General features: G+C 57.7%; 1 protein-coding gene across 2 annotated transcripts; it reads right to left on the reverse strand.

The window, feature by feature from the left end:
- Positions 1-888: 888 nt before the first annotated feature.
- Positions 889-25,586, reverse strand: SCN4B (sodium voltage-gated channel beta subunit 4). Of its 2 annotated transcripts, none has more exons than XM_045482985.1 (5): positions 25,566-25,586; positions 11,925-12,097; positions 10,703-10,931; positions 8,170-8,299; positions 889-4,694 (listed from the first exon to the last, which is right to left on the reverse strand). In XM_045482985.1, exons 2-5 carry the CDS (start codon positions 12,078-12,080, stop codon positions 4,601-4,603), a joined length of 609 nt encoding a protein of 202 aa, XP_045338941.1. In that variant the 5' UTR covers positions 12,081-12,097; positions 25,566-25,586; the 3' UTR covers positions 889-4,600. The 2 variants fall into 2 exon arrangements, with proteins under 2 accessions (XP_045338941.1, XP_045338940.1); XM_045482984.1 differs by lacking the exon at positions 25,566-25,586 and adding an exon at positions 20,660-20,841.
- Positions 25,587-27,330: the final 1,744 nt, after the last annotated feature.

Genomic DNA, 27,330 nt, shown 5'->3' on the forward strand with positions numbered 1-27,330 from the left:
TTCCAATCCCTGTTGTCCTACCTCTGAAAACCACCGTATCATAAACTCTTTCCAGTGTTGCAGCTGTTTGAGGTCCAAAGGTACAGGGTCCCCAACTCTCTATCTTGTCTGGAAGCACAGATGACATTATCTCAATTTGTGCCGAAAGGACCACTCGAGAGGGCAGATCAAGGACAAGCAAGGGCGGAAGGAGGAAGAGCGGTGAGGAAGGTACTGTAGTGACGCAGGTGAGAGGCAACGGTGGCCTGGTCCCGGATTGCACAGATGGCTGTGGTGACAGGCAACTGAGTTCAGGATGTATTCTGAACATAGAGCTGACGAGATCTGCTGATAAAAGGGTTTCAGGTGTGAGAAAAAAAAGTACGGAGTCATAGCAGACTCTACTCTGTTGGGTCCAAACACACACACACGACCCCCAATTCCTTCCCAGCCTGGCCTTATGCCCAGCAGAAACTCTTCTAAAGTCAGGAACGCTTGGGTAATCCATCCATGTTCAGGATAGTTCAAGATCAACAATATGGAATGTGCATGGGCAGAGGTATAAGCCACAGCCCCTTTCCTCTCCACCGCTAGAGAGCCTGTCCCCTGGAACAGCCAGCTGGAGGGACCAGCCAAGCAAAGCCCGACCAGAATCATCACCAAGGTCATCAGTACAGGGAGGGCCCTGGCAGTGATTCCAGTGTTAAAGGGCCAGCTTTCCAACTTCCCTATGAATGAACGTGCCCCACGTTCTTAGACATTTTCCACGTATGATCATACCAGGGCAGGTAACATTTCAGACCAGGAGACCGGGGCTCGGGAGGTAAAGGAACCTGTCCCCATTACAGCTGGCAGGTGATAAAACCGGAACCCAACTCCCCAAAAGCCAAAAATGGAAGCCCCAAGCCGTTTCTATTAAACATAATTTTTATTTCATCCAAGGCAAAGCTAAATAAAGTTCTACAATGCCAAACGTGGTATAAAGGCAAGAGAGTTGATTGCATCCATCATTCTGTGCTTGAACACAAGTCATGGCTGGGGGTGTGCATATCCGTGCCTCCCAGAGGCACCCACAGACCAGAGGCCTCCCGGACCCATTGCGGCACTGTTTTGATCTATAGTTATATTTAAAGAGTTGACTATGGGTATTGTCATCCAAGCCAGAGGAATAAACCATGCATAAGATAGTCAAAAGCTCTGAATATCAGGTGGGAGGGGAGGGACTCCAACCCGGGACAGAGTAAGGTGAAGCAAGCTGTAGGATTTTCTCGAGAAGTTCCCCTCCTTGCCCTCCCCACCCACCCCATCCCCCCACTCCCAGCACTCATGGCAGCTGCCTGCAACCGTGGGAGGGAGTCATGGGGTAATGGGGCCCAGAAGCATGGCTGCTCTTCCCCTCTGTCTCTTATCCTCTCTCAGCCTCCAGGTGGCCCAACAGCTATAGCCCAGGCCAGGAAAGATGACTCCCCAAATGTGCCGAGTCTCCCCCCATCTCAGGCACACTCAGCCTTCACACACGCCTCCTACACAACCGCGCTTCCGTGCACAGCCCCTCCCCCCCCCCCAACTCCACGGGCACACCCTCACCTGCCACCATCTCAGGAGCACGCTTTCACACCCCTCCCTTCACACCCCAGCTCTGGTCAGCCAGCCAGGAGGGAAAAGTCTGCGCTCTGTCGGCCCCTCTCCCAGACCACTCTAGCCTTACAGGTTCATTCTGGCGGCCTTTTGCTCCATTCCGGCCCAGGCAGAGACGCAAGGCCTAGAATGCTGAGGTCCTCGTTTGAGGCCAAGGATGGGGAATTGGAAGAGACTCTCGTGTTGGGTCTCGCGGACTTTACTGTGGGCACAGCTGCGTGCCTCCAGGGCTCCCAACCCTAACTCTGTGAATGGCTCTCTCTAGCCCAAGAGCCCTGGAGACACCCTCACCAGCCCCTGCGCATCACCCTCTGAGATCTGCACGCACTGACGGACGGCCTGGGAACATGGCTTTGCCCGTCTACATTCTATGGCAAACGCATGCCAGTGTGCCTCCCGGGTGCCTTCCCAGCGCTGGGGCAGAACATTCTCTGCTGCGGGGACAAAGCTGAGCATTCTTAGTCCCCACTCGCTCAATGCCCGTAGTGCCCCCAGGCCCCGGGGCAACCCAAAGTGTCCCCCTCGGGTCCCCATTCTACCCCCTCTATGGAAAACTCCCAAACAGAAGCCGTGGATAAGAAGCTTCAAGCATCAGAGCCAAGGTTTCTAATATTGCAGAGACTAAAATAATTCCAAGGGGGAGGAGTGGGAAGAGAGCGAGAGTGGGTGAGAAAGAAAGTGCATGCGTGCGTGTGCATCGATGTGGGTCTGTGTCTGTCTCGTGGGGAAGGGACACAGAGGTGAGGACAGGACAGACTTGGAACGACTCCTCCAATGATAAGGCCTGGCCTCCTAGATCCCTTTCCAAGCCAAAGAGATTTTTTAAAACAAAAACCCATCAAGCCTCACAACAGTCCTGGGAGGTAGGTAAGTATTATTACACCCACTTTATAGACGGGAAAAGTGGAGCCCAGAGCAGATGCGTGACCACCTATCAGTCAGCAGTAGACCCCGGAGCGGACAGGATGATGCTCTCCCCCCACCACCCCCCTGCTCTGGAAACCCTGGCCTCCTCTGAAGAGAGTAAGAGGAGCCCAACCGATTCAGATTCAGCTTGTTCAAATGTTGAAACCAGGAAGGAGAAGCGAGCAGCTTTCACAAAGGTGGCCACAAGAAGTTTTCCAAAAGGCTGGCAGTCTGTGTGTTCGCAAAGCCGCAAAAATCTGAGCCCGAGCCTAGAGTTCTGGGGGGCCAAGGATGGGAGCCCTAGAGGCAGATCAGAGTGGGACCCTGTAAACCCATCAGGTGGGGTGAGGGCCACGGGTCACAGCCAGGCACCTGTTATTCAGCGCCCCCCACCTCCATCCTAGGGGAAGCCCGCGGCCGCTTTTCGCTTTTCGATAGGGAGAATCCGGTGGCAGCCCCCTAACCCCTGGGGAAGGGGGCTACTCCCTTCCTATCCCTCCCAGGCCCAGAGGACAGAGCGCCAGAGAGGGGGCGAGCAGGAACAGATTGTGGAGGCCTCCCCTAACCGCACACGGCTCTCTTCACCCCTCCTCCCGCCCCATGGGGACTCCACCGCTGAATTCCCTGTCAGGGACGCCGGCAGTTCCACGATCCCATCGCTGTCCAAGGGGCCACTGGTGGGCCCCCCCAGCTCCCTGGTCCCCAGCATGGTCTTGGGAGGAGGCAGCACTACACCAGAGATGGCCATCGCGTCCAGGCTGGAGACGGGACAGAGGGGATGAGCCAGGACATGAAGAGCTAAGGCACAGTCCAGCCCCACACACAGGGGGGTGTGCAAACCAGTTCTTAGAAAAGCAGAGAAGACTGCGAGAACTCTCTCCCTGCTCCTCCCCCACCCTCGGGGGGCGAGGGGGGAGGGTGGCACAGCTGAAAGGGAAGCAGCCAGGAAACCCAAGGGCCCTCTCTTCCAAAGAGAGAGGATCCCGGAGGTGAAAGCAAGGCTTGACCCCAAGTTGGAGGTGAACAACCCAGGGCCAGGGGAGAAGGTGTGATGGACGGGCACGGGCACGGGTGGGGGAGTGAGCCCACGGGAAGGGAGGGCCTGAGAGTGCAACACCTCAAGCAAGATGATGCCACCTGCCGCATCAGGGAAAGAGGAGCAGAGGGGAGCCAAGCTCGGGAGTTCCCAGGGGCGGCCATGGTCCCGCCATGCCGAGGAGAAGGGGCAGCCAGCACTGGTGGGGCCGGGGTGGGCATCCCAGTGGCCGAGGGGCCCTGGACACCGGCTCGCCCACGTCCGCAGTGCTGGTTCCCCGAGAAGAAATGCTAGGAAAGGCTTCAGTGGCACCCCCAGTGCTCCAGGAAGGCCGGGACCCCCCCCCCCCTCCAAGACCAAGATGCTCAGCCCCAGTTGGGAAGGTTCACAGACTCCAAGCAGCAGTGGGGGATGGGGGGTCTGGGGGGATGGAGATGGGGCAGGGGCTGTGGGACACCCTGTGGAGGGGAGGAAGCGCCTCCCCAGAGGGACCTGGCAGGTCAGGTGTCCATCAAAGCCACTCACAGTAGGCTCCCCACCCCCCCGCCCCCCCGCCAGCAGGCTCCCACCCCCGACCCTGAACAGAGGCCTGTAGGCCACAGCCACCACCGAAAGGGCTAGATCTCCACGTTATTGTTCACTTGGGTCCAGCTACCGGGGAAGGCCTCACTGATCGCCCCCCAAGCCTCTCTTAAACAGAAATCTGGAGGAAAACCAAGGTGCTGCTCATCCAGGGTGGGGAGACTGAAGAAGACCGCATGTACCCAGGTGTCGGGTGACCCACCTTCCACACCGCCGAGCCCTCCTTTCCTTTCCTGAACTTTCTACAGGCCCCCTCCCCTGGCTGGCCCTCATCCCTGGGGAGCCCCGGCTGGGAGGGGGCAGGCAGGCTGGCCAGGACCCCGGTTTCTCCCCAGAAAGACTACAGCTGGAGCCAAGCAGCAGGTGTCTCAGGCACGTGGGTTCACGGACACGGCTCAAGCATCAGTTCCATCATCAGAAAGTGAGGCCCCCGGCGGCTGCTCGGCCCCCAGCAAGGGCTCACACTTTGGTTGGTGCTTTCTCTTCCGCCTTAGAGCCAGGTAACCCATTCTCTGTGTTATCATTCCCTGAGGAACTCATGAGGCACTCTTTCCTGGAGAGGGAGAGAGCAGGAGAGGGCACCGGTGAGGTGGTGAGGACAGGAGCGAGAGTAAGGGGTCGGCTCTGGAGAGGAGCGGTGGGCCCCACAACCCGCCCCAGGCCCTCTCTCTGGCCTTCTGGAGGGCAAAGGTGGCGAGAGGTCAGGTCATCTAACCTCTCTGGGCCTCAGTTTCCTCGTCTATAAAATGGACGTAACGATGACACCTTCTTCGTGGGGGTGCCACAAGGCATCAGCGAGTACCCGGAACGGTGCCTGCCACGTAGACAGGACCTGGTAAGGCTCACCGTCACCTAGTCGCCCCAACGTGGCAAAAGGCAAGAAAGGGTACCAGGCGCTGTTCCCAGGGGTCAGGGCTCTGGGGAAGCCAAGCCAGGTTAATTCCCAGGCTGGGCCAGCCCAGGGGAAGGGTCCAGGCCAGGGGGCAGTACGTCAAGGACAAAGAGCTCCTCCCCAGGCCCCCGGCGGGCCCTTCAAGGCTCCCTGAGCCGGCTGGGAGCAGAGGTGGAGGAACACTCACGGAAGAGGGGGACAGACAGAGCAGGGCATCGAGGGCGGCAGGTGTGGACAGAGTATGGCGGGATGGGGGAGACGGCAGGAGGAAGGAGAGATGGTTACATGGGAAGACATCCCCCAGGAATGCCACCACCCTGCCTGCCCAGAACTGGTCATGTTCCAGGGTAAGAATGTCCCACCTCAAAACAATTAAAAAATAAAAGGGGGCGGGGGGGAGCCTGGATGGCTCAGTCAGTTAAGCGTCTGACTTCGGCTCAGGTCACGATCGCACGGTTCGTGAGTTCGAGCCCCGTGTCGGGCTCTGTGCCGACAGCTCAGCGCCCGGAGCCTGCTTCGGATTCCGCGTCTCCCTCTCTCTCTCTGCCCCTCCCCTGCTCGTGCTCTGTCTCTCTCTCTTTCTCAAAAATAAACAAACATTAAAAAAAAAATGCCCCACCTCAATGCCCGTACCCAGGCTGCCTACGGCTCTCCAGAGAAGCCCTGACCGCTACATCACTCCGAGCTCTCTGCTTGTCAAAGCTTCCGAGGCTTTTTCACGGCTGCTGTGGCCACAGACTATCTTCGCCTCACCCCGGACTTGCGCAGCCAGCTTCGAGGCCTTCGGGAAGGACTTGCTATTTTGTCCTCATCGGTTTTGTCTTGCAAAATTTACTCCAGAGCTGCAGCCTATCGAGCTCCTCCTAGATCCCAATTCTGTTCTCTAATAGTCACTCGGTTCCCGGAAATTTGATATTCTTGGTGTCACTCAAATCCTAGTAACAATGAATAAGCAGGGCCCGGTGGCATACCACTAAAGACCCCTATGCAGATGGATCTAGCTGTCTACCTGTCTGTCTATCCGTCTGTCTGTCTACCTGTCTGTCTACCTACCTACCTACCTATCCCTATACCTATGGCCAACCCAGACGACCACAATCCACCTAATTGTACTCCCAAGCACTCCAGATTTCTTTCCTGAAAATCTACTCGGTACCCAGCACTGTTTCAGACTAGCAGGTGCTGAGTGCCTGCTCTCAGAACATTTGCAGTCTTGCAGAGAATGTGCCATCAAACACATGACCCCAACACAATGATAGGGTGAAGGGTGTGCCAAGGAGGGATTCCCTGAGGAAGCCTCCTCCTAGGGATCGGGGACGGCTCTTTGGACATGTCACAGAAGTTGAGTCCAACAAAGATGAACAGGAAAAAGGGAGGAGACATTCCAGGCAAAGGGAACTGCGCCTTTGAGGAGAAGCCCAGAATTGATCCCAAGATGCTGTCCCGCATCTCCCTTCTGCTCGGGAAGCCACCCCATCTCTGCTGTTAATGCAGGCTTTCCCGCACTCACAGGACCCTTTGCAGGCTTCCCCGGGGTCTGAATCCCACCTCCAGCCTCCCCTCCCACCCAGTCCCTGTGTTCACCGAGGCCAGACCCATTCTTCCAAAGCCCTCTGATCATGCCAGGCCCTGAGAGCTCTCACAGGCTCCAATGCAGCCAGAAGGAAAACCGATCTCAACCCGGACTCCCAGGTCCCCAGGGGTCTCCCCGCAGCCCCCTCTGCAGGCTTTTTCTCTCCTTCCCCCCCCCCCCCGCCCCGACCACACGCCCCGCTCTCCCAACAAACAAAATGCCTTGTTCTTCAGACACATCCCTCCTCCCAGACTGTCCTCTTCTGCTCTCAGCGGTTCTGGAACACCCTTCTCCTGACCCTCCCCAGGGCTTAAATTACATCCATCTTGCAAGGCCTATCACAAATGTCCCTTTGGCCAGAAATCCTTCCCTAGTGTTCCACCCTCTCCTGAACCCCTGGAGCATTCTACTGCACCTCTGTGTGAAGTGTTATCATCTGCAGCAACCTCTTGATTTACCAGCGCCCTAGCAAGAAAACATTTGGTCTGCCTTGTCCTTGAGGAACCCACGGTGGTTCCCGAGAACCACTGTTTTCTTTTCTAAATGCTTTGAAACCCTATGCTGAACAGTCCGTTCTCCAATTTTGCTAACCATCAATAGCAAAACTGGTTATTAAAAACAAAATGTGGTCCAACCCCATGCTCCTGGTCCCTCTCCAAACTCTCCAAAACCCTGGTCACGATGCAGGGAGACAATCCAAGACTTCTTCATCCCAGCCAGTGCTGGAGGTGATACCCCGAGCCTCCCGCTCTCTACCCCTCCCTTCTTACCAGTGCGGTTTCTGCCCTTCCCAGCCTAACTCCCTCTTCTCAACAAAGCGGAATGACGGGAAGAGAAGCAGGGCAGTTCCGGGGCGCCTGGGTGGCCCAGACCGCTAAGCATCCAACTTCAGCTCAGGTCATGGCCTCTCGGTTCATGGGTTCGAGCCCCACATTCCAAATGCCTTTTCACATTCTCCTCCTGCTGTTCAGGAGCCCGACACAGTTCTGGCAATTCCGGGCCCCGGGGCTGGGCTCGTACCCTCTCTCCCTTCCCATCCGTCTTAAACCTGAGCTCGCCCTGGGGTTTCCGGCAAGGCCCTATCGGCCTTCTTAGATTTTAGTCTCCCCCGTGTGAACTTTCAGAATAAGGGTCTTCCCATTTTAGAGTTTCTGTACACGGAATCTCGCATTTTCTGTGATTCGACAAAGCAGGCGTCGTCAGTCCTCTGGTAAGACTTAGGCTGGGGAGGTGCTCGTGGAAGGAGAGGAGCTAATGGGACGGACAGGAAGACAGCTAGAGGACAAAGAGCAGGCAGGTTGTATTCGCGTACTCCGGGAACTCAATAAATTCCTCCAGGAGGGAGAGGAAGAGGGGCCGGGAGGTGGGAGGAGAGGTGCGGGGATGGGAAGGAGGGGTAGGAGTGGGAAGCGAGGACGGGGTGAGGGGACCCATGGAAGGATGCAGGCGGACGGCGGGGGCAGATGGCAGTGGGATGGGACAACACCGGGCACACCCACGAGAGAAGACGGGACGGGGTGGTGGGCCCGTGGGGGGGGGGGGGGGGGGCAGGAGCCAACTCACTTTTTCTCCTGAGTCTTCTTGACGACAAAGGCGATGAACTTCTTGAGCAACAGAATGCAGATGAGGAGCCCAATGACCCCGCCCACGACGCTCAAGATGATGAGGGTCACCGTGTTGTCCACTTCTTCCACTGCACGGCCAGAGCAGGGAGAGGAGGGGGTGGGTGAGGGGAGCAGGAGTCACCTCGAGCCTGGCATTACGGCAGCCCGGCGGCTACAGCCCTCCAACCTCGGGTCCGCGGCCCTCCCCAGGCCTTGCGGCGGGAAGTAGAAGCTGGAACATGGCGTCCACCAGGCTAAGGCACAACAGGAAGAGGGCCCTCCCCCGGCCCCCTCCGTGCACACACCCTCTCACAGACACACACACCGTTCTGGAACAATCCAGACGCGGGGCCACAGCGGCTTTTGACCCCCAAATTGCCACATCGAATGTCATTGCTTCTTTCTGGCCCTCTTTTGTCCGGGCAGGAAAGATGAAGCATCTCCCTCTAACAACTTCTATGTGGCAGGAAGTCTTCAGGGTCAGGTCGTCCGGATTTCAACTACAGGATTTCAACAGTCACTAACGAGCTGGTAACTGGAGCTGGTCACTAACCCTTCTACCTCGGTTGCCTCATCTGAACTCCTGACTTCCGGAACCCCCTCCACTCCCTGTACCCCGACCTCCGTCGAGAAAATTCCACCCTTCCGGTTGTTTTGGCCAAAATGCTTGCAGTCATCCTTGACCCCTCCCTCCTCCAAACCCCACATCCCATTCACCTGAGAATCCCGATGGCCCTAACTTAAAAATCCCAGAATCTGACCTCTCAGGGCCACACTGGCCCAAGACATCCTGGCCTGGATGTTTGCAGGAGCCTCTTAACCAGACTCCTTACTTCATCATCTATTCTTTGCCCCGCAGAGAGCTTGTTCCAGGCTAACTCTTCTGCTCAGAGCTCTTTAGTGGCTCCCATCTCCCTCAGGCGTGTAAGGCCCCACACAATATGGCTTAATCCGACTCATTTCTATTTGCTCTGCTCCAGCCACAGTGGCCTCTCTCTCTTTTTTTGTTTTTCTTCCCAGCCACAGTGGTCTCTTTGATGTTCAAGTATCTGCCTCAGGGCCTTTGCCCTTGCTGTTCCCTCTGCCTAGACTATCTTCCCAAAGATATCCCCATTGCTTCCTCAAATGTCCTTCTTCTCTGTTGCCTTTTTGGGGCGGCCTTCCCCTCTTTCCTTCCCCATTTTGCTTTTTCTTCACAACACCAGCTATGTTCTCTTCGACGACATCATTTTCTTCTTTATTTTGTTTACTATGTGTCTCCCCCGACTGGAAGGACATCTCCAGAAGGGCGGAACTTTGTCTACCTTGTTCATGCTGTATCTTCGGCACCTAGAGCAACGACTACCACACGGTAGGTACTCGATAACTATCTGCTGAATAGATGAATGAAGGAGTCTATAAAAATGGAGAAAAAATCCCTTCAAAGGGACGTGTGAGGATCAAAGGAGCGAAGGTAAGACACAGCGCCTAACTCAGGGTCTGGCACCCAGAAATGCTCCATAAATGTGGCTTCCCTGCCTCTCCTCTTCCCTCATGGAAAGGCTGCACACAAAGTGGGATAACGTCCAAACATAGTAGAAGAGGTGATGCTATACACAGCGTTGACCCAGATGGCTCCAGGCTCATGGCGAGCTGCCTGGATGGCCGCTGGCTCTGCCCCTGACACGGCCAACAGTGAACCCATGGGCATCTCTCTCTCCAGGCCCCACATCATCCGGGAGGGCAGTGAACCCCCAGGAACACAAGAAATGCAGCCCAAGCAGGATCCTTGATCAGCTTCCCTCCCTTTTTTTCTCTGCTTCTGTGCCTCCTTAGCCTGGCAGACGCCCCATCCACGAAGCCCAGCCTAACACCTCCAGCCCCTTCTCCAACCACCTCTAGCGCCTGGAGTCATGTGACCACCTGGCTCCTCATCACCGGCTTCTTCACCCCCAATCCGTCCATCTGTGCCAGACGGCAACCCCCAACTGGGGTTTAAGCTCCAGAGGGGAGCAACCGTTCTTACCAACCTCAGTTGCCTGTGCCTCTCCACGTTCCACCCCTCCTTCAGTTCTCGGCTCACCTGTCTTCTGTCCTACCCTGAACTCTAAATTCCTCAAGGAAGAACGCTATGGATCAGTCGTAGCCCTTTTGGTTGGATACCTGGCATGCGACCAACAGCTGCTAAGGGAATCCACGAGAGCGGTAATAATCGGCACACCCCAAGAACTTCCCTGCCACAAAACACTCCTAGCTCGCGTCTCTACTTCTCACGGGTACCCTAGGAGAATGCAGATTTTACAGATGAGGCAAACCGGCTCAGAGGAGCGACATGTATATCACGAGCTATTCAGCAGCAGAATTAAGTCTTCCTGCTCAGTTATTTGAGCTTCCAGACGTGACTCCAGTAACTCTCGAGAGCATAAAACAAAAGCAAACACCGGTGGGGGCCATGTTGCCATTTCACTGTAACACTGAGTGGGGTATCCCTTGTCCCAGCCCCCACTGCTTACGTTTATCGACGACTTGGAGGGTGATGGTGGCCTGGTGATGAATATTTTTCTCCTTGGGGTTCCTCACATGGCAGGTGTATTTGCCCGTGTCGCTGAATTCCAGGTTCCTCAGCAGAATGGAAATGTTGTTCATCTTCTCCTTAGTGGAGCCCTCCAGAGTGATGCGGTCATCGTCTTTTGACTTCACCTTGGGGTCAGACTTCTCATTCTTCACTGTCCCATCTATGATCTGCAGGGGGAAGGAGGTGGGGAAGAGATGGCCGAGAAAGAATCAGAGTCCTCAAAAGTCATGGCATCGCTTCAAGCCCATCCCTTAGGAGCCTCCCTGCCCAGGTCCAGAAAGCGCCTGCCGCCAGAGATGCTCCCCCCACTTGGTTTCCTCCCAATATCGATGACTCTGCCTGTCTAACCTGAATTTTGCTTGCTTCACGCTAAACCCATTTTCTGTCATTAAGGTCTCCCTGGAACGCAGCACAGCTTTTACTGTTTTCTCCTTAAAAGCCTTTTACGTAATGACTCTGGCAAATCCCACACTCATTTCCCTCTGTCAACACCCCCCCCACCCCGGCCTTTGCTGACACCTTGTCCCCGGTCCCTCTGAATTCTGGCCCTCCGTCAAGATCTGGATCAGTCCCAATCCTACGGCACTGTCCATCAACAGCCTCTGAGTTCGGCGTTGAATTACATCCAGAGTTGGTCTCTTGTGGCTTCCTTACTTACACCTTGGGACCCCTACCGGACCACGCGGTGACTCCTCCCTAAGCCCCTGTTGACTGATCCACCCCACCCGCAGCCCACAGCCCTGCCCGATACTCCTGGGAGCTTCCTCTTCCCTCCCTTCAGGTACAGCTCCCCAACCCTTCTCCCCTTGGCCTCTTCTCATTTGCTCTCTCCAAGCCTCCCAGAGGTCTTTTCTCTCTCCCGTTTTTTAAATTATTTTCACACGAGCAATCCAAGTTTCAGGTATTCCTTCAGACCAGACAAGGACTCTAGCCAAGAATTCCCACAAATCCCCCGATTCTGGAAACACAGTCTAAGCTTTCCTCCCACTTGGAGCCTTCTGGACAGCTCTGGGAAGAATGCTAGGAGCCAGGGTGACACGAGGTGGATTCTGGGGACCATTGCAGCGATGTCAGTCCAGAAGGGACCAGACCAGGGGAACGGGAGGCAGGGGTAAGGCACAGGGAGCTGAGCTGTCCCCTCCCCTCCCCCCACGACTTACAATCCTGAATGTGTCACTGCTGTTGTATGACCACCAGAAGTAGAGGTCCTGGAAGCCAAAGCAGCTGGAGAACGTGCAGGGCAGCAAGATCTCCGTGCCGTTGACGGCGTAGATGGTGGTGGCTTTTCCCACGGACACCTCCAGCGACAGGGACATGGGGAGCAGGAAGAGACCTGTGTGAGAGACACCACCCCCCTTAATAAAACCCCACGGGAATCCCCAGCCTGGAGCTCTGGAAGAGGACACTCGGGCAGGGAGGAGTGGCTTGGCCGGGCAGGGAGGTCTCTGTCACCCTCGGTATCAACTTGGGGAGGACGGTCCTCTTCACTGCAGCTCACACTGCCTGAGCCACCCGCCCTCATTCATTTCTCCCGCCTGGCCCCGGGCCGGTGAGCCGCCCTTGTGGCACACGGAATGACCACCAGGGGTCACCCCAACCCAAGAAAAAGGGGCCCTCGCCGCGAGTCGGCGCCCCCTAACCTGCGGGGCAGTCCCTGAAAGTGCCATTCCCGGCACCCCGCCGGTGCCGGACGGGCTCGGCCTATTGGCGGTGGGAATGGCCCCTGGGACGCTGCGCGGCCCCCTCGTTACATTTCCCGGATTGGGGGGTGGGGATGAGGCGAGGTCCCGCGCGGGGAAGAAGGGAAAATGGGCAAACCCAGTCCCCGACACCGCGCAGCGACCTCTTGGTCCTGAGCCCTGGACCCTCGCACCGGCCCCCAGGGGCTGAGAGGCTGAGGGCCACCTCCCGCCGGACTGTGCCTGCCGGGCCGGGTCCCACGGCCCCTGGACACCTGCCGGATCCTGAGAACAGGAGGAAGGCGACCCCCCGGGCCAGGACCCACGGTGGGGGGGACCGGGGGACCGGGAGAGGGGGTGGGGTGGCTCGGAGGCTCGGGTCAGGCGAATGTAGGAGAGAGGGAGCGGGCAGACCCCGCTGGAGGCAGAGTCCCGACGACAGGGATGCACGGGATACGGGCGGTGTGGAGGGTGCCGGACCGCTGTCCCCTCCCGGCCCGGAGTAGCCCGGACTGTTCCCCACACCCCGGGGCCCCTCTCGGCCCTCGTTCCGGGAACGTTTGGCACCCCACCCCCACCCCCCCCCCCCCCCCCCCCCCGCCGCCGGTCTCTTTCTCCCAACCTCGCACCCACTACTCAGGACATCATTGGGCCTGGGAACCATCAGTCTCCACTCGCCACTGGGACCCACCTCGTGGCCCTGGCTCTCCTCCTGTCCCACAGAGTCCTTTGAGGAGCCCCGCGATAGGGGGTGTGGGGAGGAGGGGCGTCAGAATAAGATGCCTAGCTGTCCTTGCCCCTAAGTGAAAGGGGCACCCGGGGTCGCCCTGAGCGAGGTCTCAGAGAGGGTCCTACTCAGGTTCCCAGCCATCCCCGGAATAATGACCCTTTTTCCCGGGCCCAGAGCTCTGCTACAGGCCGCGCGTGGGTGATCCCATTTCATTCCCAACTCACACCTGGAAGATGGGTATTTCTGTAAGACTGAGCCACTCAGGCGCCCGGACTTCCAGCTCAGGTCAGGATCTCACTGTGGGTTCCACCCCTGCCTCCAGCGACGGGGCTGAGGGCTCGGAACCTGGAGCCTGCTTCCGATTCTGGGTCTCCCTCTCGCTCTGCCCCTCCCCCGCTCTCGCTCTGTCTCACCCTCTCAAAAATAAAAATAAGCATTACAAATAAAAAGGTGGGTATCAGCAATCCTACACTTTACAGACGGGAAAAGTGAGACTCCGAAAAGCAAAGCGTGTTGCCCAAAGTTGTACAACTCATGGGGTTCTGGAAACGTGAACCCAGGTCTGACCCAAGAGCTAGTGGGCAGGAGAGAGCAGCCTTGTGGCTGCACTGACTCCCGTCCCGAAGTTTCCCTGATTTTTCTTCCCAGACTGCAGCTCCTCCCAGCTGCTTGGACCTCCGGCCTGGCGTTCCCAGAGTGCCCCAGGCTGATCCGTTACTCTCACTGCCCATCTTAGAGACGGGACAGCAAGGCCCCACATGGGAAGTGACTTGGCTGCACTGACCGGGGGTGATGGCTGGGCCCCCTGAGGCCCCCCCCCCCTCCCCCTCAGCCCAGATCCGCTCTGTAGACAGTCCGTAGATGGGTGTTGTTCCCAAGACAGCCGGGGTCAGTCCTTGTCTTAGGGGTCACCAACCTCTCTCTTTGTCCCATCCTGACTCTCAAGGACCTCTTTTGTCTACCGTGATTCCTTCATGGTCCCTAATCAGTTTCCCCTTGCTTTGCTCACCGGAGGTAATGATGCACCTAAGCAGTGCTTTTTAAATGACAGCGAAGGGCTCCAAGGAGAGCCAACGGCCCGCCTCTTGCACTCAGGGCTCCACTCAGCTTCTTCACGTCCCCTCAGTCCCCTCAGCTGCTGAAGGCAACGTGGAGGGCTCTCACCTCGAAGGTCAGAAGGAACACGCAATGGTCCAGGAACCCATCATGGCCCCTGCCAGTGTCGATCACAGCCGATACTTACTGAGAATGTACTATGTGCCAGGCACATCGGATCTATACCCATCCTGTGAGCAACGTGCTATGATAAGTCCATATTATAGATGAGACAACTAGCACAGAGAGGTTAAGTGGCTCGCCTTTCGGTCAACAAGAAACATTTCCAGCATTCCAAAGCCCCAAAGCAAGAAACTCCTTGCTCACATCCTAGTAGAGAAGGGTTTGCCCGCCAAGGTTCCCATGAGTGTTGAGAAGTTAGCCCTCATTCTTCGATCAGCTCTTACGTGCCAGGAATTGTTCTAGAATGTGGCTTTCCAACTTGAGACAGCATGGGGATCGCCTGGAGGACACTTACAGATGGCTTGGCCCCACCTCTGGAGTTTCTGATTCAGTCCAGAGAGCCTACTGGAAATTAGAGATTTGCATTTCTAGGGGCGCCTGGGGGGCTCGGTGGGTTAAGCTTCTGAAGCTTCATTTCGGCTCAGGTCATGATCTCATGGTTCCTGGGTTCGAGCCCCACATTGGGCTCGGTGCTGACAGTGCAGAGCCTGCTGGGGAGTCTCTCTCTCTCTCTCTCTCTCTCTCTCTCTCTCTCTCAAAATAAATAAACATTTTTAAAAAAAGAAATTTGCATTTCTTCATGTTCTCAGGGAATACTTTGGTCAGCAACAACACTTTGAAAACCACTGTCCTAGAGGATTTATCCATATTAACGCCAGCTTTTATTAGAACACCAAAAGGTAGGTATAATTTTTCTCATTTTACAGATGGTGAAATCGAGGCTCAGAGAGCTTACATAACTTGTCCAGGGCCACATAGTAACTGGTGAATCTGGGACTGAGCCCAGGGCATGTTATATGCCCTGTCTCATTTAATCCTCATAATAATCCTACGAGGTAGTTATTTTTATCCTTAATATACAAAATGAAAGGAACAGGCTCAGAGAAAATCACTTGCTCAAGGCCACACACCCGGTGAGTGGAATAAGCCGCATTCACACTCTCAAGGCTAGCTCGGCTCACTGCTCCTGGTTTCCTTTTTCCCTCTGCCCCTGCCCTGCAACACACCTCCCCTAGAGGTCTGGGGACAGCAGCCAGACAGGAGCAAGCATCCGACTTCGGCTCAGGTCACGATCTCACGGTTTGTGAGTTCGAGCCCCGCACCGGGCTCTGTGCTGACAGCTCGGAGCCTGGAGCCTGCTTCCGATTCTGTGTCTCTCTCTGCCCTTCTCCTACTCTTTCTCTCTCTCTAATGTAAAGAAACATTTAAAAAAAATTTTTTTAAAAGATGGCCCTTCTGTAGGCAACACGAGCTCTGCTTCTGACCCCCATTGCTCCCCGAAACCAAGGAACAGAGTGCAGAACTATGACGGGGAAGCCTTCAGAAGCTTCCTAATAACCACAGGCCTCCCTCGGTGCCCAAGCTCCAAGGACAGCCATAGCTCCAGCCTCCAGTGCTCACTGGCACCTCTCGCCAGGAACCCGGATCCTGAGGCAGATGGGGGGGGGATCTCAAGTCAAGGGTCACATCCCCTCCCCAACCCTCGCCAGAATGGGATATCCAAGAACACCAAAAATACACATCGAAAGCAAAATCTTTCTGACTGCTTTAAATAGGGAGAGGCCAAAAAGGGCAAAAGAAGAGTCCAGAACGGAGGACAGGCTATTTCTTTAAGGTCTAGCTCATGACAATGCATATTTCTGCCTGATTAGCGTGTGCCTATGTGGATGACTTAACTCTAATACACTCAGGACTCCCACAGTGAAACATTGCCATTCCCAGCATAGCCTGGAGGGGACAAAGGAAAGGCAGAGAGGCTTCCACGGAAAAGTCCAAAGCCCTGCCCAAGTTCAGGCATCAGAGGCGGCGGGCAAGCCTGGGCTCTGCACCGCACAGCCTCCCAGCGGTCTGGAAGTCCTGGCCGCTATGCCTGGGAGGCTCATGCACAGAAAAGCCAGGGGCCTGTCTCCCGTGTTCTCCCATTGGCAATGCTCTACTGGGGGGACAGGAGGGAACAAGGGCAGATGTTGGTCCACTAGAGGCCCCCGGAAGAGTGCTTCAGTAGGATGACCAAGCCAGGAGCGGACTGGTCAGCAGGTGCCAAGCAGGCCCCACGCTGCCTGCTGACCTTGATAAAGTCAGAGACGCCACAGCCCGCATGCACACCCCAGACCAGGGACGCCTGTCTTTCCTACCTCCTGAGCTTGGTATAAAGACAAAACATGAGCTCACAAAGCCCATGAAGGGCCTCAGTGAGGCCACCCCTCTGACCTAGGCACCTCGCAGGGAGAGGGGGATGGTATTTGAAAGGAGAGAGGGGGACAGGGCTCACCCCCATCACAGGTCTGGACGCGACCAGGGGACCTCTAGGTCAATGGCCGGTGTCCGCCGAAAATGCCCCCAGGCCGTTCGCACACTAGTTTGTACTCGTGCCCTATATCACCACGTGGAGCTGATTGTGTCTGTGCGGCCATTTCCCCGGAGTGAAGACGTTGCTTAGAATTTCAACTGTTTAGAATTTCAGTGTGTGCCTGTATTTGGGACTGGGGGCCTCTTTCTGGCCTCAGGGGTCGATGAACAAGGTCTCACCCTGTGGAATACCACCCTGAGCCCCAAATCTTTGCCTTTGCTCCCTGAAAGGCCCTGACTACCCAGCGACTCTCGGAGCCTCCACTTTCTTTGCCCTTCTGGGAAGCCTTCGGCCCCTCCACTCTCATCTGGGTGCTGCGGGTATTGTCTGAGGAGTCACTCGAGCTGCCCAAGTTTTAGTAAAGTAAAAAAAGCCCTAGGGGCGCCTGGGTGGCTCAGTGGGTGAAGCGTCCGACTTTGACTCAGGTCATGATCTCGCGGTTTATGAGTTCGAGCCCCGCGATGGGCTCTGTGCTGACAGCTCGGAGCCCAGAGCCTGCTTCCAATTCTGTGTCTCCCTCTCTCTCTGCTCCTCTCCTGTTGATTCTCTCTCTCTCTCTCTCTCTCTCTCTCTCTCTCTCTCTCTCAAAAATAAATAAACATTAAAAAAAATTTTTTAAGTCCTTGGCGCATGCAGATGTTATCATTAAATATTCACACCAGCGGGAATCTTACGGTCACCATCAAACATTCCAAGGCAAATGCCAGGCAGGAAATGGTCTGCCACCTCTCCCCAAATCCAAGGATCAATCACTCACTCACACACACACACACACATGCACACACACACACACACACACACACCGCCAGAGGGGAGAGAGCAAAGAGGGGCAAGGTGGCATGGGCTCTAAGTTTAGCTCCAAGGGCTGGCCTGGCAGCATGGGAGGCAGAAGCGGGCTGACTGTAACAGGGAAGCTGATACGCCCTGGTCCCTGGCCCCGGGGGAGTCAGACAGAGACAGGCTCAAAGTTAGAGCTGAGTAGCAGAAAGTGGGCCGAGGCAGCAGGACAAGACCCCTCCTGGGGAGCAGGGCCCTGGGGACCGTGGGAGGCAGGGCTGGGCCAACCAAGGCCCCTGGGCCCAGAGACAAAGGAAAGATTTCAGCTCCCTCTCCCTAGGCAACCTGCCTACTTCCTGCCCACCCCCAGGAGCTTTGCTGAGACAGAAGTGTGCCCCCAAGAGAGTACTGGATGCTCAGCAAAACCAGCTTTGCCAACAAGTCCAAACAGCGAGCCTGCCCCCCTCCCCCTTGCAGCCACGGAATGGGTGTGTGGGCACAACCGGCTGGCGGCTTATGCAGAGATCCCTGCACTCTCAGCAAGAGGTGGGAGTACCTGTGCCCAGGGCCTACCTTTCGCACTAATCCTAATCCTAGCACTGGGGGGGGGGGGGGGGGGAGGGCTTTGGGATACCCCCACGGCCCACATCTCCAGAAAAACAGCCCATCACCCAGTCCAGCTCAAAACCAAGGGCATCTCTCCACTCCTCCTCTTTACCGCCCTCCTCTCCGTGAACTCCTTACCTCACCCTTTCCTTTCCTTTTCTCTGAGCGGGTCTGAGCACCTTCTCCTTAATTGTGTTCTCATTAAACAAGCCCTTAATAAATACATACCAAGGGAAAGAGGGTTGTGCAACATAGCACCCTCACAAGTGATAATTAAACACAGATCACAGCAATTAAGCAAATCGGGGAACAAGGAAGGGGCGGGCAGGACAGACATATTACCAGTTACAAGCTCAGGAAGGGACTGGCACCCACGTAAACCCCCGCCGCAACAATACGACCTTGGGAACTGCTTCTCTGTTTAAGAGAGGGATATGTCGTGGGGTTATGAGAAATCTGTAGTCTCAATAAGTGAAACTGAGTTTGACATGGGGTGAGGGGGTGGGGGGGGTAGGGACCCCGGGGAGCATACTGCTTTGTGCCCAGTCTCTGCAGGTGTCTGGGCCCCCAAGCCTCTATCCCTACAGGCCTCACCCCTTCTTCAGCTCAAGAGCACAATCCTGCTGACCTTCCTTCTCACCAGACTTTAGTCAACTGGGAGGCAAGTTGGGCTGACAGAGCCCAAGAGAACTGGATTCTGTCCCACTTGACCATCAATTGGCCATGTTGGATGAGTCACCTTCCCTCTCTGGACCCTGGCTTCCTCATCCTTAAGGGAACTCTGTGATACGGTTTTCAAACTTCCTGCCAGCTCGGAGGCTGCCAGGGAGCTTCTCAAGTTGGCTGTCCAATTGCCCCTGTATCTCCCCCGCTGGACTGGGAGCAAAGATGGCGTCTGTGTCCCAAGCTCAAAGCAATGCCCTCTGTGAGGGCTCAGTAGCGGCCGCCTGGGCCGGGTCCGAGGAGGGACCCTGGTGGTCCTAAGTCTACCCAGCCGAACAGTCCTTGGGGGAAGGGGGGAGGGGACGTTTTCCGCCTGGAGCAAAGTACCAGGACTCTGCCCACCGCAGGCAGAAGGCAGGGCAGAGGTTGATAAGTGGGCTGGTTTAATGACTGTAGGAGTTTGACTTCCCAGGGACCCCTTACCCCTGCCGTGGCCACAGTGGGCACCCGGGCTGATCAGAGGCAAGATGGGGGTGGGGAGAGCTAGCACACAGCGGCCCTGCGCCCACCCGATGAAGAGGGAGCCTCAGGCCTCGCAGACGCCAACCTCATCAGGGTCACGGCGAAAGCAGCACAAACCTGCGCCCAAGGGACGAGAGACAACACCCGTGTCTTCTCGCCAGCTGTAGGGATGTAAGTAAATCGGTGGCTCCTGAGTGAAAGAAATACTCTACCCTCCTCCGCACCACGTGCATACACGTGGCCACACAGGTCCGCATACAGTTTATTTACATTTGCACGCACAGCAGCGGCTGCCCTTAAAAGCTTCGGTCTCCCTGTTTCCGGCACAAACGCCTACATCATGTACCTAGCCTGACGAGGGGAGCTGCCAAAAGCCAAATCTGACAACTATAAACAGGAAGAAGGGCAGGTGCCAGAGATGGGGTCAGTTTACATTGAAATCCAGCCGTGATTTATGAGGGGATTAGATTCTGGACTGATACCATTCTGTAATCTCTTGGAGTTCGCCACTCAAAACTATCACGTGTATATTAATAGATATTAATGCTGTCTTCCTTCGGGGTCCTCTGGATCTGTCCCCTCCGTCATCATACTCATCCCAAAACGAAGAGCCCGGGAGCAGGTTAAACAGGTCCTCCCTGTGGTACCTCTTTGTGAGGAGAAGGAAAAGATCTTTCCTAAAAGGGGGCTTGAACGGTTCTCGAGTCCTTCCAACCCTCCCCCGTCCCTAGTGTGGGGCTGCGGGAAAGACAGGGGGCACTGAGGAGATAGGGGGCAGAGACAAGCGGGGAAAGGGCCAGGAGGAAGGGGAGCCCCCCTCCACCCCCTCCAACTGGTGCATCCCGATGCCTGGGCACCAAGCCTCCAAGTTGCAAACAGCTCTGGGTAGGGGGAGAAACCACCATCCCGACAGTCACAGGTGCAGCCCGCCTGGCATCCCCCCTACGCCCGGGACACAGACACCCTCCCCCAGCAAGCCTAAACCTCAGGACTCGAGAGACCCCTGCTGCAGCGCCAAGATGCAGCTCCAGAAGCCCGGAGCTGAAGGCGCCAGGGACAGCAAAGAACTAATCACGGGGCTGGCGGCCGTTGGGGCGGGGGACACGCACCGTCCCCAGAGAGCCCAGCCGTGCGAGCCGGGCGGCCGGCACGAAACTGGCGGCGGCGCTGCTCCTTCCGTGCCGCACTCCAAAGCCCACCCGGTCCACCGCACTTCTCTTCTAAGTGTCCCCTCCCCTGGGGGAACAGGGTGGAGAAAGAGGAGAAGAGATCAAGCTGGGGCTGCCTTACCCAAAAGCCCAGTGCCCAGCCATCTCGCCGGGGCCGCGCCTCGGTCCCCGGCCCCGGGCATCGTTCTGTGGTCTCCGGAGCGCGCCAGGGGCGCGGGGACGGGCTACAGGGCACAGCCGCTCGCGGCCCGCGGTCTGCAGTGGGCCGCCGAGCCGCCGCGAGCTCTGCGCCGCCGGTCGGGGCTCGGGAAAGTTAGCGGGGAGAGCGCAAGAGCAGGGGGAGGGAGGGAGAGGAGGGGCCGGCTGCTGGAGCCGCTGCTGAGGGCACCGGGAGGAGAAGGAGGAGCAAGAGGAGGAGGAGGAGGAGGAGGAGGAGGACGGGCAGGAGGATCGCCGACCGGGCGCAGAGGGGAGCGGCCCTGCGCCTCGGCTCTGGACGCGCTCCAGCCGCAGGAGGGGCGGCGGCCGCCGCGGAACCCCGGGCGCCCGCGCCCGCTGCGCACCCTGCCCCGCCTCGCGGGCCGGGAGCCCCGGGAGCGGGCCGGGCACCCCGCTTCCTCCCCAGCGCGGGCTGGGCGGCTGCGGCTCAGCACTGCAGGGCCACCCGCAGCCGCCCGCATCATCCCGTGCGCCGAGCTGCCAATTAGGAGGATAGTTGGGGGTGGGGGTAGATGTGGAGCCTTTCGGGTGTTGGAAGGCTGTGTTGCTCTGCTTTGGGGAACGCGAGTCGGGCGGCGGCTCCCTCTCCCGGGGCCGCAAAAGGACCACTCGAACGTCCGCGGCCGGCACTGCCGCAGCGGGTGAGTGCGCGCGCGGGCTGGCCCACGGCGGACCCCCTGCGCCTGCGGCCCGCCGCCCGCCGCCCGCGCCCCCGCCGCTCAGGGCCCGGAGAACAGAGCCTCCAGTTGCAAACGGCCCCCGCCCCCCCGCCCACAGACCTCTCCCGAAATCGTGATGCTCCTGGCTGGGGAATCAGGCCAGACACTCCCTATGTGCGCCCGCTGCACCCTACTTCTCATTTTGCCCACCCAGGCTGTCCCCCCCCCCCCCGGAACCTGCTCTGCCCCCTCCTCCAAGGGATTCCCTGAGTCTCCCTTTTGGGGGTGGGGAGTAAAGGAGCCCAGGGCAGGCCTCCCTGCTTGGGGTTACAGCCAGGTCAGAGGGCTGAGGTGCCAGGGCAGAGGAGGGAGCCTTATCCAACCTGGAGGGACAAGCGAGTAGGGCTATTTGCCGGCCACCCAGACCCCCTCCCTCCGCCACGGGTCCTGTCCGCCTCCCTGACCCTCCAGTCCTTGCAGGTCTGGACACCGGTTCAGATTTGGAAGCCTGCTCCCATGTCACGGCCTGAGCCCTGCAACAGCCCCATCAGTGCCCCCACTTTCTTAACCTGGGGGTCCCCGGCCTGGCTTTAAAGAGATCCTGGGCTCCTTGAGGTTGTCGGGAAGATGCTCTGTGTTTCCAGGAGAGAGGCCCACTGCCTTTCCTCCGTGTCGCCGTGACAGTGTTGTGGTGGCCCTGGGGTTAGGCGCTGGGGACTCCAATCCCAGCTCCAGCACGCACTGCTGCGCGACCTTGAGCAAGTTATGCAATCTCCTGCAGAAGCCTCGTCTGTACTTTGTGATAGTTACCTCGTGGGATGGTTAAGAGCAGTGCTACTGAGACAGAGCCACTGGGAGGGGCCTCAGGGCCTCGCTCTGGCCCTCCTGTGGCCCTAATCTCCTCACTGGAAAAGGAGTTCGTGTGTCAGAAAGGAGGGTGGTCCACGCACCTCCTCTTCTAGACCGTGCTCCGGGTATCCGGGATCCTAGAATTCCCTGCTCAGATGACTCAACCCGGAGCCAGCCTCGTCCCCAGGCGCATCCCCTCAGGAGCTGACCGTGCCAGATGCACCCGTAGGCCCAGAGAGCGGGCAAGGGCCAGCTGTTTGCAGGGGCCGAGGAGTGGACAGAACCTGACATGCAGGGTGGAACGTTGCCAGGCAGACGTGAGAGCCCCCACCCCTGCAGGAGCCGAGAAGCAGCCCAGGGAATCCTTTTTGGACCTGGTCCTCGAATTAAGGCCAAGGAAAATTAATCCGTTCGGAGGATAACAGATAAACTTTAACACTTTGGCATCTTGACTTCTAACTTCTAGTTAGGCATAGACGTAATTTCCATTCGTCCACTTGCTCCGGGCCTTACAAACATCAGAAGTGGACCTGACGATGAAGACTGAATGAGATATTCTTTTATGCAAAAAGTGCTTAGCACAGTGCTAGCCAGAGGGTGAGCGCACAGTACCTTTGCGTTCGTATTATTCTCAAAGGGGTCTGTGACCCGAAAATGCTCAGTCTCTTCCCATCTCCAGGCTCACCTCACCCTCTCCTCCCCACCGGAGATCCTGGACACTAGACCAGCAGGGCGGGCATCGAAGCTGCCCACTTTATTTTTACAGCAGGGGTCATGTTTCTCAGAACAGGAGGCTGAGGTGAGGGAGGAGGTGAGCCAAAGGGAAGGAAAGTGACCCCTGCCCAGAGAAGGGGGAGGAGAGGGGACAGAGCTCTCTGGATATCTTTAGATCCTGGCGACCAGAAAAGGGGCCAGTGTCCCCAGTACCCTCCGCGTCCCCGCTGCCTCGCTGCTCATCATTCTTCACAGCCCAGAGAATTCTAAGGAGACACACACATTTCACAGATGAAGAAACGGGCCCAGAGAGGTAGGGTGTGGAGCCCAAGGTCACAGACAAAGCGAGTCTTAGAGCCAGGATTAGAACCTCCCCCACTATGTGATTCCCTCTGTCCACGCCGCCCCCCCCCCCCAGCTTTCCTTTAAAGAACATCAGGAGGGTTCCACACTTGGGCAAAAGAAGGGCTTGAGAAATGCATTAGTGGCTAGGAGATTTCTACATTTATAGAGCACTTTCCCTGAACAATTCTCAAAACCCTAGACCATTGATCCAGCTTGGAGGGTCCTCCTGAGTGTGCTGGGGAGAGAATGACCCTTTGAAAAACGCCTCCTTGAGGAACCCTCCCTGATTTAGCCCCCTTCGCCCCGCTCAAGAGCCCCCAGTCTCTGGGTGGGGGGCGCGATTTTGGCACTTGGCTCTTTTCCCTCCTTCTGCTGGAAATCCCTGGAGGGCCGGGATGGTGTCTTGGACGTAAGCCCCCAGCGGCACCCTGGAGGCTTGATCCTTGCTGGTGGCTAATGCACACTCAGGTCCTGGGCAGCCTGCTCAGAAATACCCTGAAGAGCAAGTTTTCAGGCGTTGCAGAGAGGGAGTGGGGGAGATGGGGCCTCGATTCAGGGGGAAGGAGGTTGTCTCCTGGGAAGGGGTCACGTAGGTTCTTTGAAACAGTTAGTTCAGGTGCCCTATCCGTTCCTGCCCTCAGGGAGCTGGGGCAGAGCCAGGAGGGAGAGCATAGGAGGGAGGGAGGGTCGGTGTGTGGCTGGGGAAAGGGGGGCGCCCCAACAGTTCTGGGAGCAGAACCCCAGCCCCCGGTGACCGGGAAATGCTCTCCCAAGGGAAGGAGCTCACTCCAGGGGCGGTCCCAGCTTCTAGCAGGGCAGGCAGATGGGAGGCTCAGTCCCCTGCTAGTTCTCGGAAAGGTGGCCAAGACCCCGGCAGGGGAGGAGGGGAAAGGGACACTCCTATGAGGTCTCGGGAGCTATTTTAAGAGGAGTTCCTCCTAAGTAACTGGAGCCTGGCAGGGAGCCTCCCCCCACTCCCCCCCACCCCTCCCCCCACCCCCCAGCCCCTGCGCTGGCTCCCCCATGCCCTTGCCCCAAGGCCCCTCTCCCCCTCCTCCCCCACAGCCCCCCCAAGCGTCTCCTGGCCCTGGCCCTGGCCTGGCCTTGCAGATAACTGAGCTCACTGGCAGTGGTGTAGACTCGGAGACTCAGAGACCACGGGGCTCTGCGGGGAGCCCCGGCCCTCCCACCTCACAGCTCCTCTCCCACCAGCCTGGGATCTACCCCCAGAGGCTGCTTCTCCCACCACCTTCCCTGAGCCGCCCCGACCCCTTGCTTATCAACAGAGCCCCAACCTCAGGACGGCGGCACTGCAGGCGCCCGAGATCCTCTGCCTGCATTAATTTAAAGTTAAATGCCCTCAAACCTTTCCGCCTCTCCGGTTGGGGCTGGGTGCACGCCGTCCGCACAAACTTTTGGGAGCCTCCTTCCTAGTGCGCCTGGGTCTGTTCCCTGCCCGTCCCTCCCCGCCACTCGTTCCCTCCAGCTCCCAGTGCCCGCTCAGCCGCCCCCAGCCGCTGGCTCGGCACCCACTGAAGTTTGGCAGGTGCCGAGGGGGTTAACAGGACAGCACGCACCACACCAGCCCGCAGGCACGTGGTCTAGCGGCCGGCCAGGAGCCGGTCCTGGCCACCGCGCCCCTGCTCCCCAAGCCCACCTCGCCTTGTGGAGTTGGAGTGAAGATCAGCTCTTCCTGAACCCTCCTCACCCACCTCCACTTTCTAAGGGCTCTGGGCACAGGCAGGCAAGGCAGCCACCGCCTCCATGCCACCCATCATCCTCTTTTTCTGTTTGCTTCCAGGTTCTATCCAAACATCCTTTCGGGCAAAGGGGGTGGGGAGCCCCAGACAGATGAGCTCATTGGGAGGAGGAGGGCAGAGGGAGGAGGGAGCTGAACCGTCCTGACCAGAGAGGTGCTCACCGGGCAGTCCCAAGCTGGAGAGGGGCGTGTGTGTCCACTCCCAGGAGCAGGCATCCGCTTCCCTGCGGCAGCTCAGAGATGGGGTGAGTCCCCGGCATGGCATCTCTTTATTCCGGGCCACGTGGGGGTGGGGTGCGAAGCCCCAGGGCAGGGTCTCAGCTACCCCGCCCAGCACCCCAGAGGTTGTTTACTCACTGCTTCTGAGGCTTGCCATGACCCCTGCCCTCCCGTCAAGGGAGCCTGGGGACTCAAGAGGGCTGGGGGCTGGGGGCATTGGGAAGGTTTCTTATTCACTGCAGCCTGGTTGCCCCTGGGACTACCTTGTCAGCTGGACGGCAAGGTGTCCTCCCGGACCCGAGACCCGGCTCTGCCCTGAACGGGGCGCTGAGACAGACAGACCGAAACAGAAATGTAAAGTGGTGTGGAGCCCCAGACGGGACTCCCTGAGTGTTCTGATGCGATCCCCTTTGAACAGTGCAGGAGCAGCAGCTTTCGGGATTTCGCAAGGGGAGGGCTGGGAGGATGTGGGTAGGAGGGGAGAAATGGCAGGGGAAGAAGGTGGGGGAGATGGAGAGTCGGCTCCTGGGAGTGAAGGGTAACTTGGAGAAGTTGGAGTGTGACCCAGGCCCAGGAGGAGGGGTAGGAACCAGGAGACAGCTGCCCTGAGAGCGAAGAAGGGGTTTTACATGTTTCCAGAAGCCTAGCGAGGAGAAGGTGGCCAGAGACCAGAGACCAGAGACCAGAGATCAGGGCTGTTGGCACAGAGCTGTGCGGTCAAGGGCCAGGCCACGGAGGGCGGGGGGGGGGGGGGGGGGGGGGGGGGTTGTTAGGAGTCCACTGAGAAGGCTTTGCCTCTGCTTCCAAACACTTTTGCCCTTACCTCGTCCATGGTCATTTCGAGGTTGGCTCTGAGGCACCCTTCCCCCACTCGCTCCTCGATCTCTGGGCTGCTAGAGGCCAGTCCTCTGCCCCTTTCTGTCCTTCCTCGCAGTGTGATGTGATGCCTTTGGCGTCACTCTGCCCTGGGTTTGAGTCCTCTGCTATTTTCTAGCCATGTCACCTTGCGTGTAGACGTACTAAGTATAGCAGAACCTTGGCCTCCCCATCTGTAAAAGTGAGAAAAGGATGCATATTTGGGGAGTTGTCCTGAAGATTCAGTCAGCTGACATCCCTGGAATGCTTAGCTCGGGGCCAGACACAGGGTAGGTATTCAGTAAACAGTGGTTATTCTTACTAGTCTAGCCGGCTCTCTCATCGGATCCCCCCCGCCCCCGACCTCCCCAGCTCTCTCAGGCTGGACTCAAACCCAGCCCCACAACCCTTCCCACTGCAGCGGAGTGTCCACACGGTGTGAGTGGGCCACAGGGCAGGGATGGGGAGGCTGAAGCCTTTGGTGAAGCTGGGAGGGCCCACGGAGGAGAAGGCGGTGAAGACTGGCACCTTCTATCTAACAGTCTTGGCTGGAAGGACAGGGGAAGCTTTGCCCTGGCCGGAGGGCCAAGGACACAATTTGCGCTTGGCCTGCTCTTTGGAAAGAAGTCCCCGAGGATGCTTGACCCCAAATCTCCACCTTCTCCCAGACTGTTTCTCACCGCCGATAGGCGCTCGCCACCTCCCCTCTCCCCACCATGGATGAATCAAGTAAAGATGAATAGGGTGAAGGGGCACGAGAGTACAGAGGCAAGCCGGGGAAGGCTGAGACTAAGAGGCAGAGGGATAGGAGCTGGCCCGTGCATGTCATGTTAATCTTCAGGCAAGCAAGAGTTAAGCCTCCTTCTAGCACTTGAATCTGAAAATGAGGCCTGAAGAGGGTCATTGTACTTAGGAGGCATCCAGAAGTATGCCCTGATGTATGAATCTTTCGACAACACCCTCAAGCTATGCTTGAATACCTTCCGGGATGGGGATCTCATTACCTCCGAGAAACTCAACCCTCTGCACAGCTCTGACTTCCATTGGATCTCTGTCTGTCTCTGCCCACCAGCCCTAATGTGTCGCCTTGGGGCACAATGGCACAAGTCTAATCCCTCACCCCGTGGCCACAGACCTGGCCACCGTATCGGCCAAGAGCTGTGACACACGCTT

Source organism: Leopardus geoffroyi, chromosome D1 (genome assembly GCF_018350155.1).
Source record: "Leopardus geoffroyi isolate Oge1 chromosome D1, O.geoffroyi_Oge1_pat1.0, whole genome shotgun sequence".
In the NCBI taxonomy this organism is placed as follows: Eukaryota; Metazoa; Chordata; class Mammalia; order Carnivora; family Felidae; genus Leopardus; species Leopardus geoffroyi.